General features: G+C 40.5%; 1 protein-coding gene across 4 annotated transcripts in view; it reads left to right on the forward strand.

Moving 5' to 3' along the window:
* The window catches only part of clstn1 (calsyntenin 1), a 36,727-nt gene that overhangs the window by 10,434 nt on the left and 9,617 nt on the right, over positions 1 to 16,676 (forward strand). Inside the window, exons 2-12 of one of the 4 annotated variants that reach the window (XM_084918383.1) lie at positions 5,405 to 5,527; positions 7,885 to 7,914; positions 9,507 to 9,702; positions 10,526 to 10,734; positions 11,432 to 11,581; positions 11,832 to 12,017; positions 12,105 to 12,353; positions 14,630 to 14,751; positions 14,900 to 15,062; positions 15,381 to 15,431; positions 16,391 to 16,548. In XM_084918383.1, coding sequence (XP_084774509.1) covers positions 5,405 to 5,527; positions 7,885 to 7,914; positions 9,507 to 9,702; positions 10,526 to 10,734; positions 11,432 to 11,581; positions 11,832 to 12,017; positions 12,105 to 12,353; positions 14,630 to 14,751; positions 14,900 to 15,062; positions 15,381 to 15,431; positions 16,391 to 16,548 — 1,637 coding nt within the window. The remainder of the gene's footprint in view (positions 1 to 5,404; positions 5,528 to 7,884; positions 7,915 to 9,506; positions 9,703 to 10,525; positions 10,735 to 11,431; positions 11,582 to 11,831; positions 12,018 to 12,104; positions 12,354 to 14,629; positions 14,752 to 14,899; positions 15,063 to 15,380; positions 15,432 to 16,390; positions 16,549 to 16,676) is intronic. The other 3 variants (XM_084918385.1, XM_084918384.1, XM_084918386.1) reach the window with 3 other exon arrangements.

Genomic DNA, 16,676 nt, shown 5'->3' on the forward strand with positions numbered 1-16,676 from the left:
ATCAGTTTAATGTTAATCACTCACAAGAAGGTATCAGCTTTCTGCTGAATTACATGCTTTGATTTGTATGAAGACTTGAGTCTGCAGGTTATAATTGTGCTGGTTGGGCCTATGCACTACATTAGATGGATTCATTTCCTGATTAAGTTAAATTAAAGAAATGGCACTCGTCCAGGTTGAAAATCCTCAGTGCTGCAGCAGCAGGCCTTTAACAGGCTGCCTTGTTTCAAAGGCCTTACTTCTAATCTCATCCCAAAGTCTCCCCCCCCTTTTTTTTTTTTTTTTTTTTTTTTTTTAGGCAGCCAACAAATCTTCTCCCCTTATAATCAGTATATTATTATTATTATTATTATTATTATTATTAAGTAAGTAAATTATTCAGATTTGCTCATGTTCCTCTGTGTCAAATGTTGTCAAAGCACAACAAATGTTCTCACTACTCACTGCAGGCTTGATGAAGCGATCTTGTCAAAAAGGCTTTGTTGGCAATTTCATGCAATCCATGTGAGATTTCCCGCTTTAAATAAAATAATGTTTTAGATTTGATTTCTTGGGAAGTGTCTGTTTGATTTGGGCTGTGATTTTTGACAGCAGTACGGTAGCGGTAATCTGTCAAAGGTGTGCCATCTGTTTTCTCAGACATGTTAACATTTTTTCGCAGGCGTATACATCACTATTAATTATTTTTCATTAGTTTTGTGTTATACAAAAAGCATGCTTCAAACTCAAACCTATAGCACAATAGGTTTGCACAATTAGACAAACACATTTATAAGCTACAATATCTGTGAGTAACTCCAGCCAGTTAGAGTATTCACACAGGACGTCTTGAGGTGTCCTGTGGTGTCTGGCACCCTAGATTGTTGGCAGCAAAACCTTTTTGATTAGGGCAGGTGAAACGGATCAACGTGACATCTTTAGGAATCTCGGGACTCAAGGTTGCCCAAAAGAAGTAGCGTTGTCACATGGCAAGATGTTCCGTGCTATACACCTGTCTGTCTGAGAGTTTTTTCTTCATCTACCTTTTTTTATTTTCTTTTTTTTCTTGAGGGGAATGGAGGCATTCCACTAGGCATTTTTGCTGTCTCAGTGGGTTGTCTCCTTGAGAATAAAAGCCTGTACAGCTATACATAAAATGGCTCATTGAAGCTATCATTTGGGGTTGGGCTCCATTTTGCACATCCTTTTTTCACTGATTTCCTTCTTTTACAGAGCAAAGGCGGCATTCGGGGACGTCCTCTGTATCCTCAGTGTTGAATTTTAAAACCTCATTATATCAGTAAAGATGTGGGTTGACCACCATTAGACTAGCTACCAGGTTTTTCCAAGGTTTTCTAGTCCTAGTAAGCATTATAGGCAGAGATCACCCTCACGAACTTCTGATGCACAAAACACATACACCTCTGTGAATATATCTCCAACTGGATCAATAGTTGCCAGTAGAAAAATGGCATCTGTCACCTAGCATTGATAAGTAAATGGGCATTGTGTTTAATATATCGGGGCAAATAACTCTTAACTCTGAGAGATGTCCTGTTTGGTTCATCTCATGGGCGATCGTGGCTCAAGAGTTGGGAGTTCGCCTTGTAATCGGAAGGTTGCCGGTTCGAGCCCCGGCTTGGACAGTCTCGGTTGTTGTGTCCTTGGGCAAGACATTTCACCCGTTGCCTACTGGTCAGAGGGCCCAGTGGCGCCAGTGTCCGGCAGCCTCGCCTCTGTCAGTGCGCCCCAGGTCAGCTGTGGCTACAATGTAGCTTGTCATCACCAGTGTGTGAACGGGTGGATGACTTGATTAATGAAAACATTCTTGGCAAATGCTTTCGCTTTCGTCCGTCTTGCGCCGGTCCAAGAATTTCACCTCTAGCGGCACAATACGAATGCCCCCGGCCGTCCCTCTTAATCATGGGCCCAGTTCAGAGAGAAAACCCACAAAATAGAACCGGAGTCCTATTCCATTATTCCTAGCTGCGGTATTCAGGCGACCGGGCCTGCTTTGAACACTCTAATTTTTTCAAAGTAAACGCGTAAAGCGCTATACAAATACAGGCCATTTACCATTTGTAGTTTGCTGGGATAAGATTGCAGGTTTATACAAAACATTTCAGAGTCTTGGAGGATACTGCATGACCTCTTGCCATTTAGTATTAGTCCTGAAGGCCATAAAGGACTCGTGAACAAATGTGATCATGTGACCTAGCTCACAGTAAGTGTGAGTCTGAGGAAGCTAGAGCTGATTATTGTAGTACTGGTCTGTTCTGGCAATCTGTCTGAAGATATCCACTTCACTTCAGGGTCACGAGATGCAAAGACTATTCGTTAGGCTCGATCAAATCAAAAATTACTGGCAGGCAAAGCAGCGCCTTCAGTTAAGGCACTGGTGAAAAGTTGTGTCAAATAAAATGTTTTTTATATTGTTAAAGACTCAATTTGAGTTAACATAGTGACGTTTAAACTCAGCAAGGACAGAAATACTGCACAGCTATGACAACAAACTAAGACTAGACTTGAGGTTATTACATATTGTACGGTTCAGACACACTTTTAATGGGTTATCAACTGTTTCATAATGATTATTTAATGTGAATAATTGTTGTAAGTCATGTTTGAAAATCCTTGCTTGATAGATTGTGCCAAATTCCTTCGCTGTAAGGCTATCTAACTAATTTCTGGGTAATACTACTAATGCTTGGTGATGCGTGTGTCGTACAAATCCCGTGCAAGTAGCTTGTAATTAATTTCCATTGATTGTGCAATCACTGAGAATTACACTTAATTATGCAATGACACAAATGCAATTTATTTGCTTCACTGAAATTGGATTTGGCAGGCTGTCACCAAATGTCATCTGAAAACATTTACATTGTGCGTTTATGCTTGTGTGGGTTTTCTGTTTACATCTGTGGTTACTATTTAAAGCTCATAATGTATTTGTAGCTCAGACTCTCTTGGAGAACATCAGGCACCTTCCTATTAGTAAAGTAATTTCACTGCATGGCATATTGCAGTTGCTATGTAACTGTAAAAAGTCAGGTAGGAAAAACATCTGAAAATGTGTGCGTTTTGTGTAAGTCTTGGTGGAACGACACACATTTATGAAGGTCTGGATATCCTTTGGGTCAGTTTGCTTACTAAAAGCGTTTCTGGAACAATTAGTTATCAGTTATTGAGTGTAAAAGTTTAACAATACACACATTCATGTGTACATTCGTGAGAATATCCATGAACATTTTGAAGCACAGATCCGGTAATTAATCGTAAAGCTGTTTGTTGTCTTGTTAATGAATTTTGTGCATAGGATCAGCATTATCGTGTGCAATCAATTGGTCGATTTTAAGATTTCTGTTCATGTAACCTTTTACCATTTTTTTTCTTTGTTGTTGATGTAAGGCAACCAGAAATGTAAAAATGCAATTTTGAGCTTTTAAACAAGGTGATTAAAGGAGAATATGGCTCATGAAATAATTATCATGCTGAGCTATAAGCGTATTTGAGTAACTGCCAATTATGTTTAGTACTGTGCAAAGAGTGTTTGATTATAATTACAGTTTGATGTTATGCCAAAGTTTTTATATTGTGTGAAAAATGCCAAAGTGTGTGTGGACAGATACAAAGCATTGATAATGGACCCTCCCACTGTCTTTTCTTTAAATCCAGTTTGTGTCTGACACTCTCAAAATGGGCCTTTTAATAGCAAACCAGGCTTTTAGAGGCTATTATTTAAGCAGTTCAGCACTGCAGCGTTTCCCTGCAGTGTTGTGATTAAAAGTGGAAAAAGCTCATGAAGCAGGTAATTGATGTTTAACTTGTTTGTGGAAAGTCTGTATCTGCTCTATTGCTTTTTGTCTCATCTCAGAAAATTAAATGTTACAGAAAAGGCTTATTTACATCTGACAGCAGCCTGAGGTCACTTCACGTGAGCTTTAACAGCTGTAGCATTCTTGTCAATAAACCCCCCAAAAGTGCCTGTATTAACACTGGGAGTTTTTCTCATCTTATTGATTATTAAATGAGATCACTCTCAATCCTATCTGTTATATAACTGGAAATGTTTCCTATTTGTGAGCCTCCTAATTATGCTGTGATCAATGATTTCCTGCCATTGATTGTTTAGGCTATTGCAGCACTTCATTGTTAGCAGGGATTAGATCGTTTATATTCAAATTTACCATCTGAATAAGAACTGCGGTTGGTCGGGGTAGAGGCAGCATGTCTGAACGGATTTCAGCAAGCTCTGTTTGTTTGTCTCATCACAGTATAAAAAAATAGAGCTGTTATATAATATTTTCTTAATGTGATATTATGCCTGAACTAAAGCTACAATTCCAAAATGCAGTGAATCAGCGTCAGAGCGATTTGGACGTATTTATGTGTTGTTGTGCCTCGTCTGGTTACCTTTTCGACCGTATCTGTCCCCCACGGCGTGCTGTCAGCCAGCGTCAGCGTCACCTTTGCAGATCAGTAGCACAGGAATACCGCCCTCCCTCGCATTCTGAAGTGCTCGCATATTGGCTGTAAGAGAGCTGTATCTCCCCGCATCAGCGCCATGTTCTGCACCATCCCAAATATGTCACTCACTGCAGCTTTTTACTGCAGCCGCCAGCTACAGCCGAGTCCCGTCTGCAGCTGGGCTTCGTCTCAGGCCGATGAGCACGCAGTGATGTAAACGGCTCGACAGCCGCTCCAAAAACTGGCCTGAAAGTCTTTATCACCCCCGAATCTACTGTCAGGACAAATTAACTCATGCGAACTGTGGATCATGCTTTGTAACTTGTACATCTTAAAACTGAAGCTATAGAAGGATGTTCAATACAGGGTTTTTTATTAGTGATGAATATTGATATTATTGATATTCCTATGCATTTGTCATCAGTTTTAACCCTTTAAATCCTGAACCAAGAATTCATTTATTTTTAATTGAAGCTTGTGAGATTAATTTTTCCTCGCTGATGCTGTCTGAAAAATGTGCCAGTATTGATACACATGCTTGGCGGCACATCAGTGTTGGACCTGCTCCTTCCTTCTATAAACAATGCATGTTCTCATTCCTTCAGGGCTCATGGTTGCCAGTTGCTGTTGTATGTGATCTTTTCTTGTTTTGTGTTGCTTCTAATGTCGTTTCTAAAAATACCATTAAAAGCATCCAAAACCTCATTAAAAATGTATTTAAGCTTCACTGGTGAGGGGAAAGAAAAGTCAAGCCAGCAATGAGATCTCTCACACACACACACACACACACACACACACACACACACACACACACACACACACACACAGTGTCAGTTTGTTATTCAGCATTGATGAGAGGAAAAACAAGTTGCCAGCTCGATTGTGGACAGATATTTAGTGTTTTTACTTTTTAATATTACATACTCTTACATTTTCTCTCTCGCTCTCCCTCTGACAGTTAATAAGCACAAACCATGGATTGAGACAACGTACCATGGGATCGTAACAGAAAATGACGACAAAGTTCTTCTGGACCCTCCTCTGATTGCACTGGACAAAGATGCTCCTCTACGCTACGCAGGTGAGAGAGAGCGTTTAATGCTGCTGCATCTGTTTCTTAACAAGAATTATTATTTTCGCACCAAATTACAGAAAACATCCACTAATTAGTTTGTACCTTTTGAGCTTTGTGACATTATCAAGTATTATGGATGCAGGAAAAACTGCAGGAATAGTTTATAGACTTGAAGAAGAAAAAGAGTCCATCCACTTGCTAAAATCTTATTCTTCTTGGTAAATGAAATAGAATAAAGCTTGTTTAACACTTAATTCTTTAACCATGACATAGATGTAATTTTTTAATGTGTGGAGGTCTCTTTCCCTGCAGGGTGTCTCATTATACATTGCTCGTAATTCTTTCTGTGATACAGGTTATAATCTTAGATTAGCTATGCACACGGATACAAATCAAAGCAGTGAGTCTGCAGTGAAGAAAGAAGACAGTAACTGTCAGGTCTTAATTGTCAGCTCACTCTTGAATAAGTTCTGCTAACACATTTCTGCACATTAGTTTTTAATGACTTGCCTGCCATACTGATGTACAGTTGGTTAACATATCCTCCAGGCTGAACCTTTTGATATTCAGATCAAAAACTTTTTTCAAGTTTTTTTCCCCCCCCTCCCTCTCTCCCACTGTAGAGGCACAATTAGTGTGCTTTATGTACCAAGGCAGCATTAGCTCTGGGGGTTTTAATCACATCAGGATCGACTTTGGCCATGATTCAAAGCACCACTGCACTGGAAATGGTTTCCCACCATCTCACATCACATGAGTTGTGTGATCTCTTGTCTGCGGCTCTCTTCACACTCGGTGCTCTCACCAGGCTTTATATGACTATTTTAATCACAGATTACTCCCCCTGATTTAGAATGTGAGGCTTTAGCATCCACGTGCACGCCACAGGACATGCCAAATGTAATCTTCTTGACAAAGTTATGTGAAATTTCTCCTGAGCTGATTGGCTTGGCAGCTTTTTAAGGTGGACAACTGCACCAAGAGAGCCATGATTAGAGTAATATGCCCAACTCTCTGCATGATGTTTGTCTCCCTTCACATAAAAATTGTTTTGAATGCAGAGCTTTGGGGAGGGGAGTCCTGTTTCTCTCAGCTCATTTGATGAGCAGGCCTTTTGCGAGTGGACTGTGTGTCCTTGTGAACTTGGTCTTTTGAGACAGAGCAAGCAGTCCGGCTTCACGTGGCAGCAGGGGTGACCTACTCTGTCATGCAGCCTCCTTTTTAGTCGGTTCTTCTGTGCCAGCGAGCAGGGTTCACTTTAAGCCAGCCTGCAGATCATTCAGAAGCCCAATCCCAGGTTCTTAAGTCAGTCTGAGGAACAGAAGCTTCACCACGAACGAGGAGTTGCTATATAAGTTGTCTGTAAGGCTGATTCGCTGTGGGACGGGCAGGGTAATTGGAACTGAAATGGCTGAGACTAAAGCCTTTGAAAACAAGCTCAGTGCTCATGGATGACTGTGCTGTAACACAAGTGTGAAACACAAAGCAAGAATGGCCCACCCACCAGATCTGGTTATTTCATTCCCTGAGAAGTAATAGACAAGGCGAAAGGAGGAAAAATCTTGTTTCTGCGACACAGCTCCTGGAAAATGGGTTAAGATATTAACCTTTTGTGAGTGTGTGAATGTACTGAGAAGATTACTCACTGTATTTAATTAGTACTAGGCAGGCCGAGGATAAATGTTTAACTATCCTTGTGGTTGCTGACCTGATCTGAACTGAGAGGCCTGTGAGATAAATGAAAAGCTAAGGAAATCCTAAACTCCTGATGTGAGCTGGTTGTTAGAAGTGTGTTAAACTCAGCAGCCATAATGCCGACTGCATGTCAGACTTTAGCTGCACCTCCATCCATCCACTGTACCAGCTTGCCCTGGCTAATGTGAAATCCATTTCTAATTGTTCAGTAGGTACAAACAAAGGCCCAGCTCACCTGTTAAAGAGATTGAAAACGTCAGCTAAGCAACAAAACAAGTTGTCATTTTGTTTTTCCTAAGCTACTTTATCTTCATGTCTTAAAGTTTAATATATAAAATATATTAAAAAATGAATGAAAATGGTAAATGTGACGTTTTAAGAAATATGATTTCAATGTGACGGGACTGACTTTCCACACTTGTCTAAAACGGACTGTCTAAACTATCCTCTAATTATATATTCTTTTTGCTTTTTTAACTTGTTTAGTACTTGTTTACTCTGGTGTAGCCCTTATTCCCCACTCGCAGTATGTTTTTTGTTTCTCTGAGGGAGGTATTGTAAGCCTTTAGCTAGCGTGTATTATCTTCCTGTCCTCTGTGTGTGTTATCTCTCAGCTTCTAACTCTTCTCTGAACTGATCTGGGTTTATCTTGTCTCCCTTCCTTGTAGAGAGTTTTGAGGTGACCCTCACTGAAGAAGGTGATCTTGGGCTCTTTCTTCTGCCTTGTGCTTACTTGTTACTATTAACCCACTAACGCTAAAACCAGCATCCACACTTTTACACAGAAACTCCTCGTGCTCATGCTCTGTAAACTCCCCATTTGGTTTTCTTGACCTTGCGTTTTATTTTCTCACCCTGAAGTTTTTGCCGTTCCAACAGCTGGATGAAAAGTGTGATGTGGGGGCTGACTGTTCTTAGAAATATCTGTGCATGAGACATCCATTGCAGTTTGCAGACCCTAACAGTTTTTCAGCTGTCAGCAGGAAACAGAAGCCGCTTTAAAATAACACAACAACAAAAAAAACAGGAGTTCTGAGTCTCTTTGCCGTTTTGTCCAATTCGGTCCTTTTAATTCCCCGGGAAAAAAAAAGAAAGGGGGGAAAAAAAAGCAGAAGGCTAAAGCAATTTTCTGCACAACTCCAATTTAAAAGTCTGTGTAGGATTATTTTATAACCTCTTTAACATGCGGCAATTGGAGCAGAAATTGAAACTCTAATTGGTATTTTAAGAAGCTGAACCTTCTTAAAGTGTAACCATCTTAAAGGCACCGAGCATGCTCGGTTGTGGCCGTTAATGACCTCGTTATAGCTGCACAATTCCAGTGACTCCTGTGAACCTTTCTGACATTTTAAGTCTTCACGTGAGATTGCTGAGATTGTTAACTAATGCAAACTCTCTCTGCTGCAAAGTTTCTGTTATCGCATCTTTGCCTCAGTGGATCTCTTGATTTCTAATTCTCCACCACTAATCTCTACCATTAGCATGGCTGCAGTTGTCATTTGATGTGGATGTCAAGCAAGTTGATATTTCTAACCCCAGTTCTCATCCAGTACTTTTGTTTTTGTTTGAAAACTGTTTTTGTACTGGTTTAGTTCTCTATGATTTCATGGTTTTCTTTTCAATTCATTTTGCAGTAGTTTTGGGTCAGAGGCAAAATTACACAGGAAGACTTTTCTCAAATTGTGCCAAAATATTAAGCGTTGTCTGGGCTTTTTTTCCCCCTTTTCTTTTCTTTTGCAGACATTTAAGCCGGGATGGCTGAATCTCAATCTTCTCTATTGTTAAGGATTTCAATTTTTGTTCCTATAATTTGTGTTATATATTGTTTCTCTCATGAGATAGGATGTAACGTTATTTTTTTTATTCTCAACAAATATACTGTGCTCTATATGCTTACTTTTAAACTTGGTTTCATGACTTACTTTTTTAATATCTTAAGTACTCCTGTGAAATGCCTGTCCACATTTTTTCAGTTTCTGCCTGCATGACTGGATGCAATGTTTTCAAGTGGCTTGGAAAATACACTCTCTGTACTGATACGTAATGTCACCCACCCCCAAACTACTCACCCACACGGGCTTCCTCCACAGACCCCACGCACCTCAATCTACAAGTCCCTGGCTCCCAAAACCTGTGGCTGACTTTGATTTGATTTTGTTTATTTTTGAGGCGTTTAATTAATTTGTTTTGTGGTTAATATAATTGCTTAATCGCTTCATTAGACGTTTAAATTTCACAGCGGTCACCAGTTATTCTGAGCAAGCTCTGTTTTGGCTCTTAACATGTTCAGGTGAGATTTGCGGCTTCAGGATCCACGGGCAGAATGTCCCTTTTGAGGCAGTGGTCCTGGACAAGTCCACTGGAGAGGGGGTTATCAGGGCAAAGGACAAGCTGGACTGTGAGCTGCAGAAGGAGCACACCTTCACCATCCAAGCCTACGACTGTGGAGAGGGTCCTGATGGTGCCAACATGAAGAAGTCTCATAAGTGAGTTAACCCCTGCACTAAAAGTGTTGCACAATTATATTTGAGCACATTTTCTTTGAGATAAAATGTTTTTAACTACCTAAAAAAAATATGACAGAGCAGTGGGAAGCCTCAGCTTTTGGCTCACAGTGATCACTTGTTCATACGCTACTATAAAGGAATACAAAAAGAAAAATCATTTTAGGTCTCTTAAGTAAAAAATCCTGATTGTGGTTCAAATGCATCATCAAATCTGATGCATTTGCCCTGACGAATGGGTTATGAAAGCAAAGCAAAGCAAGCACACAAGTGTGCAAATATAAATATGTGGTTTTGGCATAAAATCAAAAGCTGCGTTTTGTTAAGTCTTTATGCTGATTGTGGGAACTGTCAAGGGAATCCTTTCCCGAATGAGCCGTGTAATTATCCATGAACATTTGGTGACATGAATGCACATCTGCATTGTGAGGATTTCCAATCGTGAATGAATGGAATAAGGGTCATGATTAGATGGTTATTTGATTTGTCTGTCAACAGAAAATTAAGCTGCACCTTTTCAAAAAAACAAAAACAAAAAAGATCAGTAGTGATGAAGTAATGATTACAAATAGAGTTGACTCAACACAAGAAGATTATTCTTTCCATCTGCAGTAATCAAACAAAAGCCAGGTCAGCGCTTAAAGTCAAGAATTGATTTTATTTTAAACCACTCCAGGATTTTCTTAGTTATCCATGAATGAGGATGATCATGTAAGGTCTCATTTTCATAATAAAATAACATAAATAAATAAACCATCGACTATCCAACTGATAAAGTGTCCTAACTTGAATATCTCCCTATCAGGGCCACTGTCCACATCCAGGTGAACGACATCAACGAGTATTCACCAGTGTTCAAGGAGAAGTCCTACAAAGCCACCGTCATCGAGGGAAAGAAATACGACAGCATCCTGAAGGTGGAGGCGGTGGATGCCGACTGCTCGTTCCAGTTTAGCCAAATCTGCAACTACGAGATTGTGACCCCTGATGTGCCCTTCACCATCGACAAGGATGGTACGGATGTTCACATAGCGCCTTTGTCTTTGTGCCCACTGGAAAAAAGCTGCAGCCCACGCCCAAGACTCATGAGTGCAATGACACGCTTCACAGTGCCTATTGATTAGTTTAAATGATGATGCTGCAGGGCCGTCATTCAAAATTCAGCACAAACTTGTCGGTTTGCAAGACAATGACGGCGTTCTTTGAACGTCACCAAGCTGGTCAGTGATTAGTGCCGGATTTTAAGAGGATTTCTTTTTATCTTTAACAAAAAATAAATAGAAAAAGTCAAGACCCAGTTTTCAAACTCTGACGATTATAATGTCTAACTAAAAAAATAAATAAAGATGGGTGAAAATATGAGGAGATCAGTGAGAACCGGTGATGTGACACTTTAATTTCACTTTAATTGTGAGACTCTGCATACACAAAAGCTTTGAAAATAACTCTCAGTACAGCGTCTCAATTCAAAATGTTATGAATCCTAAGAGTGGTCCATCAGTTTATTGTTTGGCTTGTCGATAAATCCCTTTTTTGTTTTTTAAATAGTCTTTACTCTATAATTCTGTTTGAAACGCGTAATGTTTTAGTGCTTTGAGGATTTCTACACCTACCGATTCCTCTGCCAATTGTAGCACAGCCGCAGCTTTGAAGTTAAACAAAGAATGGTCCTTCTATTAAAATTACATTCCCCCCCACCTGTTCTGTTCAGGCTTTATCAAGAACACAGAAAAACTGAGCTATGGCAAAGAGCGCATGTATAAACTGACCGTGACTGCCTACGACTGCGGAAAGAACCGAGCCTCTGAGGACGTGCTGGTGAAGATCAGCGTCAAGCCCACCTGCAAGCCCAGCTGGCAAGGTACGAAAGCTCTCCTCCTTTGTTGTAGCTCGCCAGCCATCACTGTTAAGTTGTGTCTTTTGTGTTGAATATAAATGATCACTGATGCAGTCCAAACAGGCTCAGAAGGATAATTGAACTCCTTTAAACTATAAGGCCTCATTCAAACTCAAAAGAAGAGGAATACTTCTTAATGAGTGATTAGTATTAAAAAGGCGTTTAATTAAATGACATCTTTTAATGCTTTTTACTCTTTCTGCTTCTTTTTCAGGCTTCAATAAGAGGATTGAATACGAGCCTGGCACTGGTAGTTTGGCCCTTTTCCCCAGCATGCACTTGGAGACCTGTGATGAGCCAATCACGTCCATCCAGGCCAGTATTGAACTGGAAACCAACCATATTGGAAAGGGCTGTGATCGTGACACCTACTCTGAGAAGTCTCTGCATAAGTTGTGTGGTAAGGAACTGGAAATGGTCCTTGTCAGTAGTTGTTTTATAACTCTGTGAGCCACATACAAGTAAGTATACCATCTTTCTTTATTAGGAGCCAGCTCCGGCACTGTGGAGCTTCTCCCTGCTCCCAGCAGCTCTGCTAACTGGACCGTAGGGCTGCCAACCGATAACGGCCACGACAGCGATCAGGTGTTTGAATTTAATGGCACCCAGGCCATCAAGGTTCCTAATGGTATGGTGAGCACCAGCCTGAAGGACCCCTTCACCATTTCTGTGTGGATGAGACACGGCCCTGGGGCCCACGAGAAGGAGACCATCCTCTGCAACTCTGACAAAACGGGTAGGAGTCACAGCTTATTGTGAATAAAATAAACATGCGTATTTAAAGGCTCCAACTATTATTCAACTGTTAAAAAGGGGGGAAAAAGATAACTGACTCGCTGTATAGATTAAATCTTCCTGTCAGTCCACTTTAATTGAAGATTTAGCTTTATAATAAGATACACCCTGGAAAGGTTGCCAGTCTGTCCAGGATGTACCCTGGACACATAGAGACACTCAATCATTCTCATTCACATTCACACCTATGGGCAATTTAGATTCAACAATTAACCTAACCCCACTAACTGCATGACTGTGGGAGAAAGCCAGTGTACCCGGAGAAAACCCATGCAAACTCCACACAGTGGAATGGAGCCTTCTTGCTATAAGGCAACAGTGCTAACCACTGTACCACCTTGATGTTCCTATTGTTGTAATTCCAGTAAAATCATACTAATAGCCACAAAAGTTTAATTATATATGCTAGACCATTACATATAAACCACCTAGCAAAAGGCAAAAATGCCTTGTTTTTAGCATATAAATGACATGTACTACCCAATTTTCACCTTTCCTAATGTAATAAAGTGCATCCATTCGCCAATGGCATGATAAGATTAAATAATACTGTAACGCTGGTGTGAAATATTAATAAAAATCTTGGAACAGAAGGTTTGAAGAGTTCTGTAGGACAGAGTGTCTTGTTTCATACATATAATAAGCATGGCACATGGACTCATTAATCTCAAAACTGTGCTATTAAAATATCTGGCGGATACTGATTATTGGTGCACATATGGTGTCTGAAGAGATCCTCTGATTAAAAACAAAAAAAACCCTACCATTGAAACTTCAGGCTATAATCAGTGTTTGTGCTCAGCAGGTGGTCTAACACATGGAAATGTGATTCCTTTTTAATTTATTTCTCACATCCCGCTGAGCGCTTGCTGACCTTTCCATTTTGACAGTAGTTGTAAATTTTCTCCATGGTCACAAGCTCCTTGATCTTACGGACTGTAAAGTCTCTGCCGTGGCCAGTGACGGGGAGCCAGTTCATCAGCTTCAGCCCAGCTGCTTATATAAGGAGGATTACATCAGGGCTGTGGCCTGGACAGGAAGCTCCCATACCCATGAGATCATGGGTCATTTGTGACCTTTGTTCAGTAGAGTCTGGAACAGAAAGACGAATCTCATTTTGCTTTAGCTTTACAGAACCACGTAAAACTGAAATGTATTTGCATCATTTAAACCATATTTTAAAATTTTTATTTGCTTCATGTTAATGATAAATTGACTGTTTCTTATGTGGTGTTTTTCTACTCTACTTGGGCACTTTATCTAACGTAGACCATTCACAACTGCATTCATGCAAACACTTGCATCTAACGCTCACACTACAATCAACATATTAGGAACAACCTAGGGTTCAGTATCTTGCCCAAGGATACTTTGGCTTGCAGAGCAGTGAGGGACTGAACCACCTAACGTCTGATTAGTAGATGACCTGGTCTGCCTCCTTAGCTACAACCACCTTTGTGTCAGTTTGATGGTGTACTAATAAGTGTTAATTGGTTACCAAAAAACAACAACCTTCCCATAAAGGTTGAATCTTTCAGAATCAGATACAAGGAGAGGATGACCACTCTGTGAGAGACTATGTGAGCAAATAGTTCAGCATTTTAAGAGTGATTGTGAAGATGCAAGACAAGATAAAAAAAATAAATAAAAAAAAATACATAATCTATGTATCCATGAATCAGGGTATTTAAGGACCATCCATTTCTATCAGCACACTCATTGTACTGATGTTTTAGATGCATGGCTACATACATATGAGGGCACCATTAATGCTAAATAATGTTCACAGGTATTGCGTCAGTCTGTAAAATCCCATCCAGGCATTGTTTTCTGTTTTCTCCTGAGGTTTTGCTAATTCCAGTAAGGCGTTGCTAAACCACACTGTGCATATTACAGCCACATAGCGATTTTTTTTTAATAGAGAGAGGCTGCTAAAAGGGCCTGTATTCAGTCCACACCTTCTCAACACTTAGTGTTTTGACAGATTACAAATTTCGACACTGAGCTGGAGCACAAGAGTTCAGTTTTACCTGGAGAATCATCAAGAAAACACATTTGTTACGGTTTTTTAAGAAGATTGAGATATTTTCTACAAATACATTGCTACACATTTCCATGGATAGTCAGATACTTAATTTATCCCACAAGGGAAATTGTTGAATATTTTAGAGTTATAGTTTCTCATCCTGATCTCTTCTGTCGTTTTCTTCTCTGCAGAGATGAACAGACACCACTACTCGCTCTACGTCCACAACTGCAGGCTGATCTTTCTCCTACGCCAGGAGCCATCTGAGGCAGAGAACTATAAACCCGCAGAGTTCCACTGGAAGCTCGACCAGGTCCGCTGCTTCCAAAACTCAACTTTGTGCCAGTGCACAGCATGAGGCGGCACATAAAGTTAAAATAATAATAATAAAAAAATCAGGTTTCAGTGTACTGCAGAGTCTAGATTTCAGTTTTTCACTCCTCCTGCTGTCATCTTTCCAGGTGTGTGACAAAGAGTGGCATCACTATGTGCTTAATGTGGAGTTCCCCACTGTTTCTGTATTTGTGGATGGGACTACCTTTGAGCCCTTCCTGGTTACAGAGGACTACCCACTGCACGCCTCCAAGATAGAAACTCAGCTCACGATTGGTGCCTGCTGGCAAGGTAAACCGTGTAACTGATTTTTGGAGAGCTCTCTTTTTTGACATTTATATCATTTATATGCATTGTATTGAAACACAAATTCTTCTAAGTGAGTTCTTCTTTTGTGTGTTTGATACTCTATTAGAAAGAGTTAAAACTGTGTTTATGCTACATGACATAAACTATCTTGTATAAACTATTACTTTATATTCAGCCAATGGCGTATTAACTCTTTGTAATATTAATGACGTGACCTCGTATGTAGCATCTGAATCTCTCCTCCAGATCCTCAACCTTCCTCCCTGTCTCTTCCTGCTCTCTTGTTTCTATCCTTTACAGAAAACTCAGGACATGACAATGACACTGAGACAGTCTCTGAGCCCAGTTCAGGTTGCTCACGTCTTTCCCTTACTCCTCAGACATGTCCATGTGTCCACAATGTCCCACCATGCTAATTGCATCCTCATTCCATTAAGACTAGAATGATTCCTACACATTCTAGATGCAAAAATAATTTGTTTTGTTGCAGTATTGATGTTCAGTGGCGCCTGACTCCCATGTATTTTATTTTCTCTTCTAACTGCAAAAGCTACGCAGTTGGGTTTTTTTTTTCTTTTCATTTTCCCCTTATTTCTTTATTTTTTCCCCAACATTTGATACACCAGCAGATCGCAAATAAATCTATAACGAGTCAAGAGTCCGATCCAGCTGCAGCCTTTCAGCCATGCTGGCTTTTCTTTCAGAGCTTGACCTTGAGGCTGGAAGCAGTAACTCCTCTGTATCAGATAACAAACCTGCAGCAGAAGCGCGCACACACATCAGTGGATGAATACGCGACCTTGAGATGTAGTTTGTCGCTGACTCCGCAGTGGTGCAGACTAATGCTCATTATGATGTAGCTGGAAGACAGGAGTGGCGTACCTCTCTCGAAATGTCAAGACTCTAAATTTCAGATCATGAGCATTTTGCGGCCCTCAAGATGGCTCTGTTATTTTGTGAAAATGAGGTGACTAAAGAGGATTAATTCATCATTATCTTACGTAATCCCTTCTTTGAGTTTTTTTTTTTTTTCTCTCCTGTTGATGCCATTTCTTTTCCCACAGTAAGCCGTTCACCCTTTTAATGCAAGCGTTGCATGCTGCCGCTGGCGTGCATAAGCTCATCAATCATTTGCCTGTCTTGCTCTTTGGGCTTCGGGCCTTTTGAAGGGCACACATACTAACTTGCATGAACTCCATTCACGCCAGCTTTGTACAGTGAGACAGCATGCTTGAAGCTCCAGCTCAGAAAAGGTGAAGCCTGTGAAATCTACCCCCTAAATAACTTCTATGTGTTGTCTTGGAAACCAGGTGGAAATGCTCGAATGGCGCAGTTTTTCCGCGGTAACCTAGCGGGGCTGATTATCCGCACCGGCAAGCTGGAGAACAAGAAGGTGATCGACTGTTTGTACACGTGCAAAGAAGGACTGGACGTGCAGCTGCCTGAGGAGGTAGCTTCAGCTATCAAGGTGAGGAGGGCAAAGAAAGCTTTGAGTTTGTGAATCTTTAAGAGGAAGGCTCATTTTAAATCATTTGACAGCTCGCTCAAGTAACTGTGGTTCGTAACATCCAACCAAATAAAAAAACAAACCATTTT

Source organism: Perissodus microlepis, chromosome 20 (assembly GCF_051167445.1).
Source record: "Perissodus microlepis isolate ML-2025 ecotype Zambia chromosome 20, ASM5116744v1, whole genome shotgun sequence".
NCBI lineage: Eukaryota > Metazoa > Chordata > Actinopteri > Cichliformes > Cichlidae > Perissodus > Perissodus microlepis.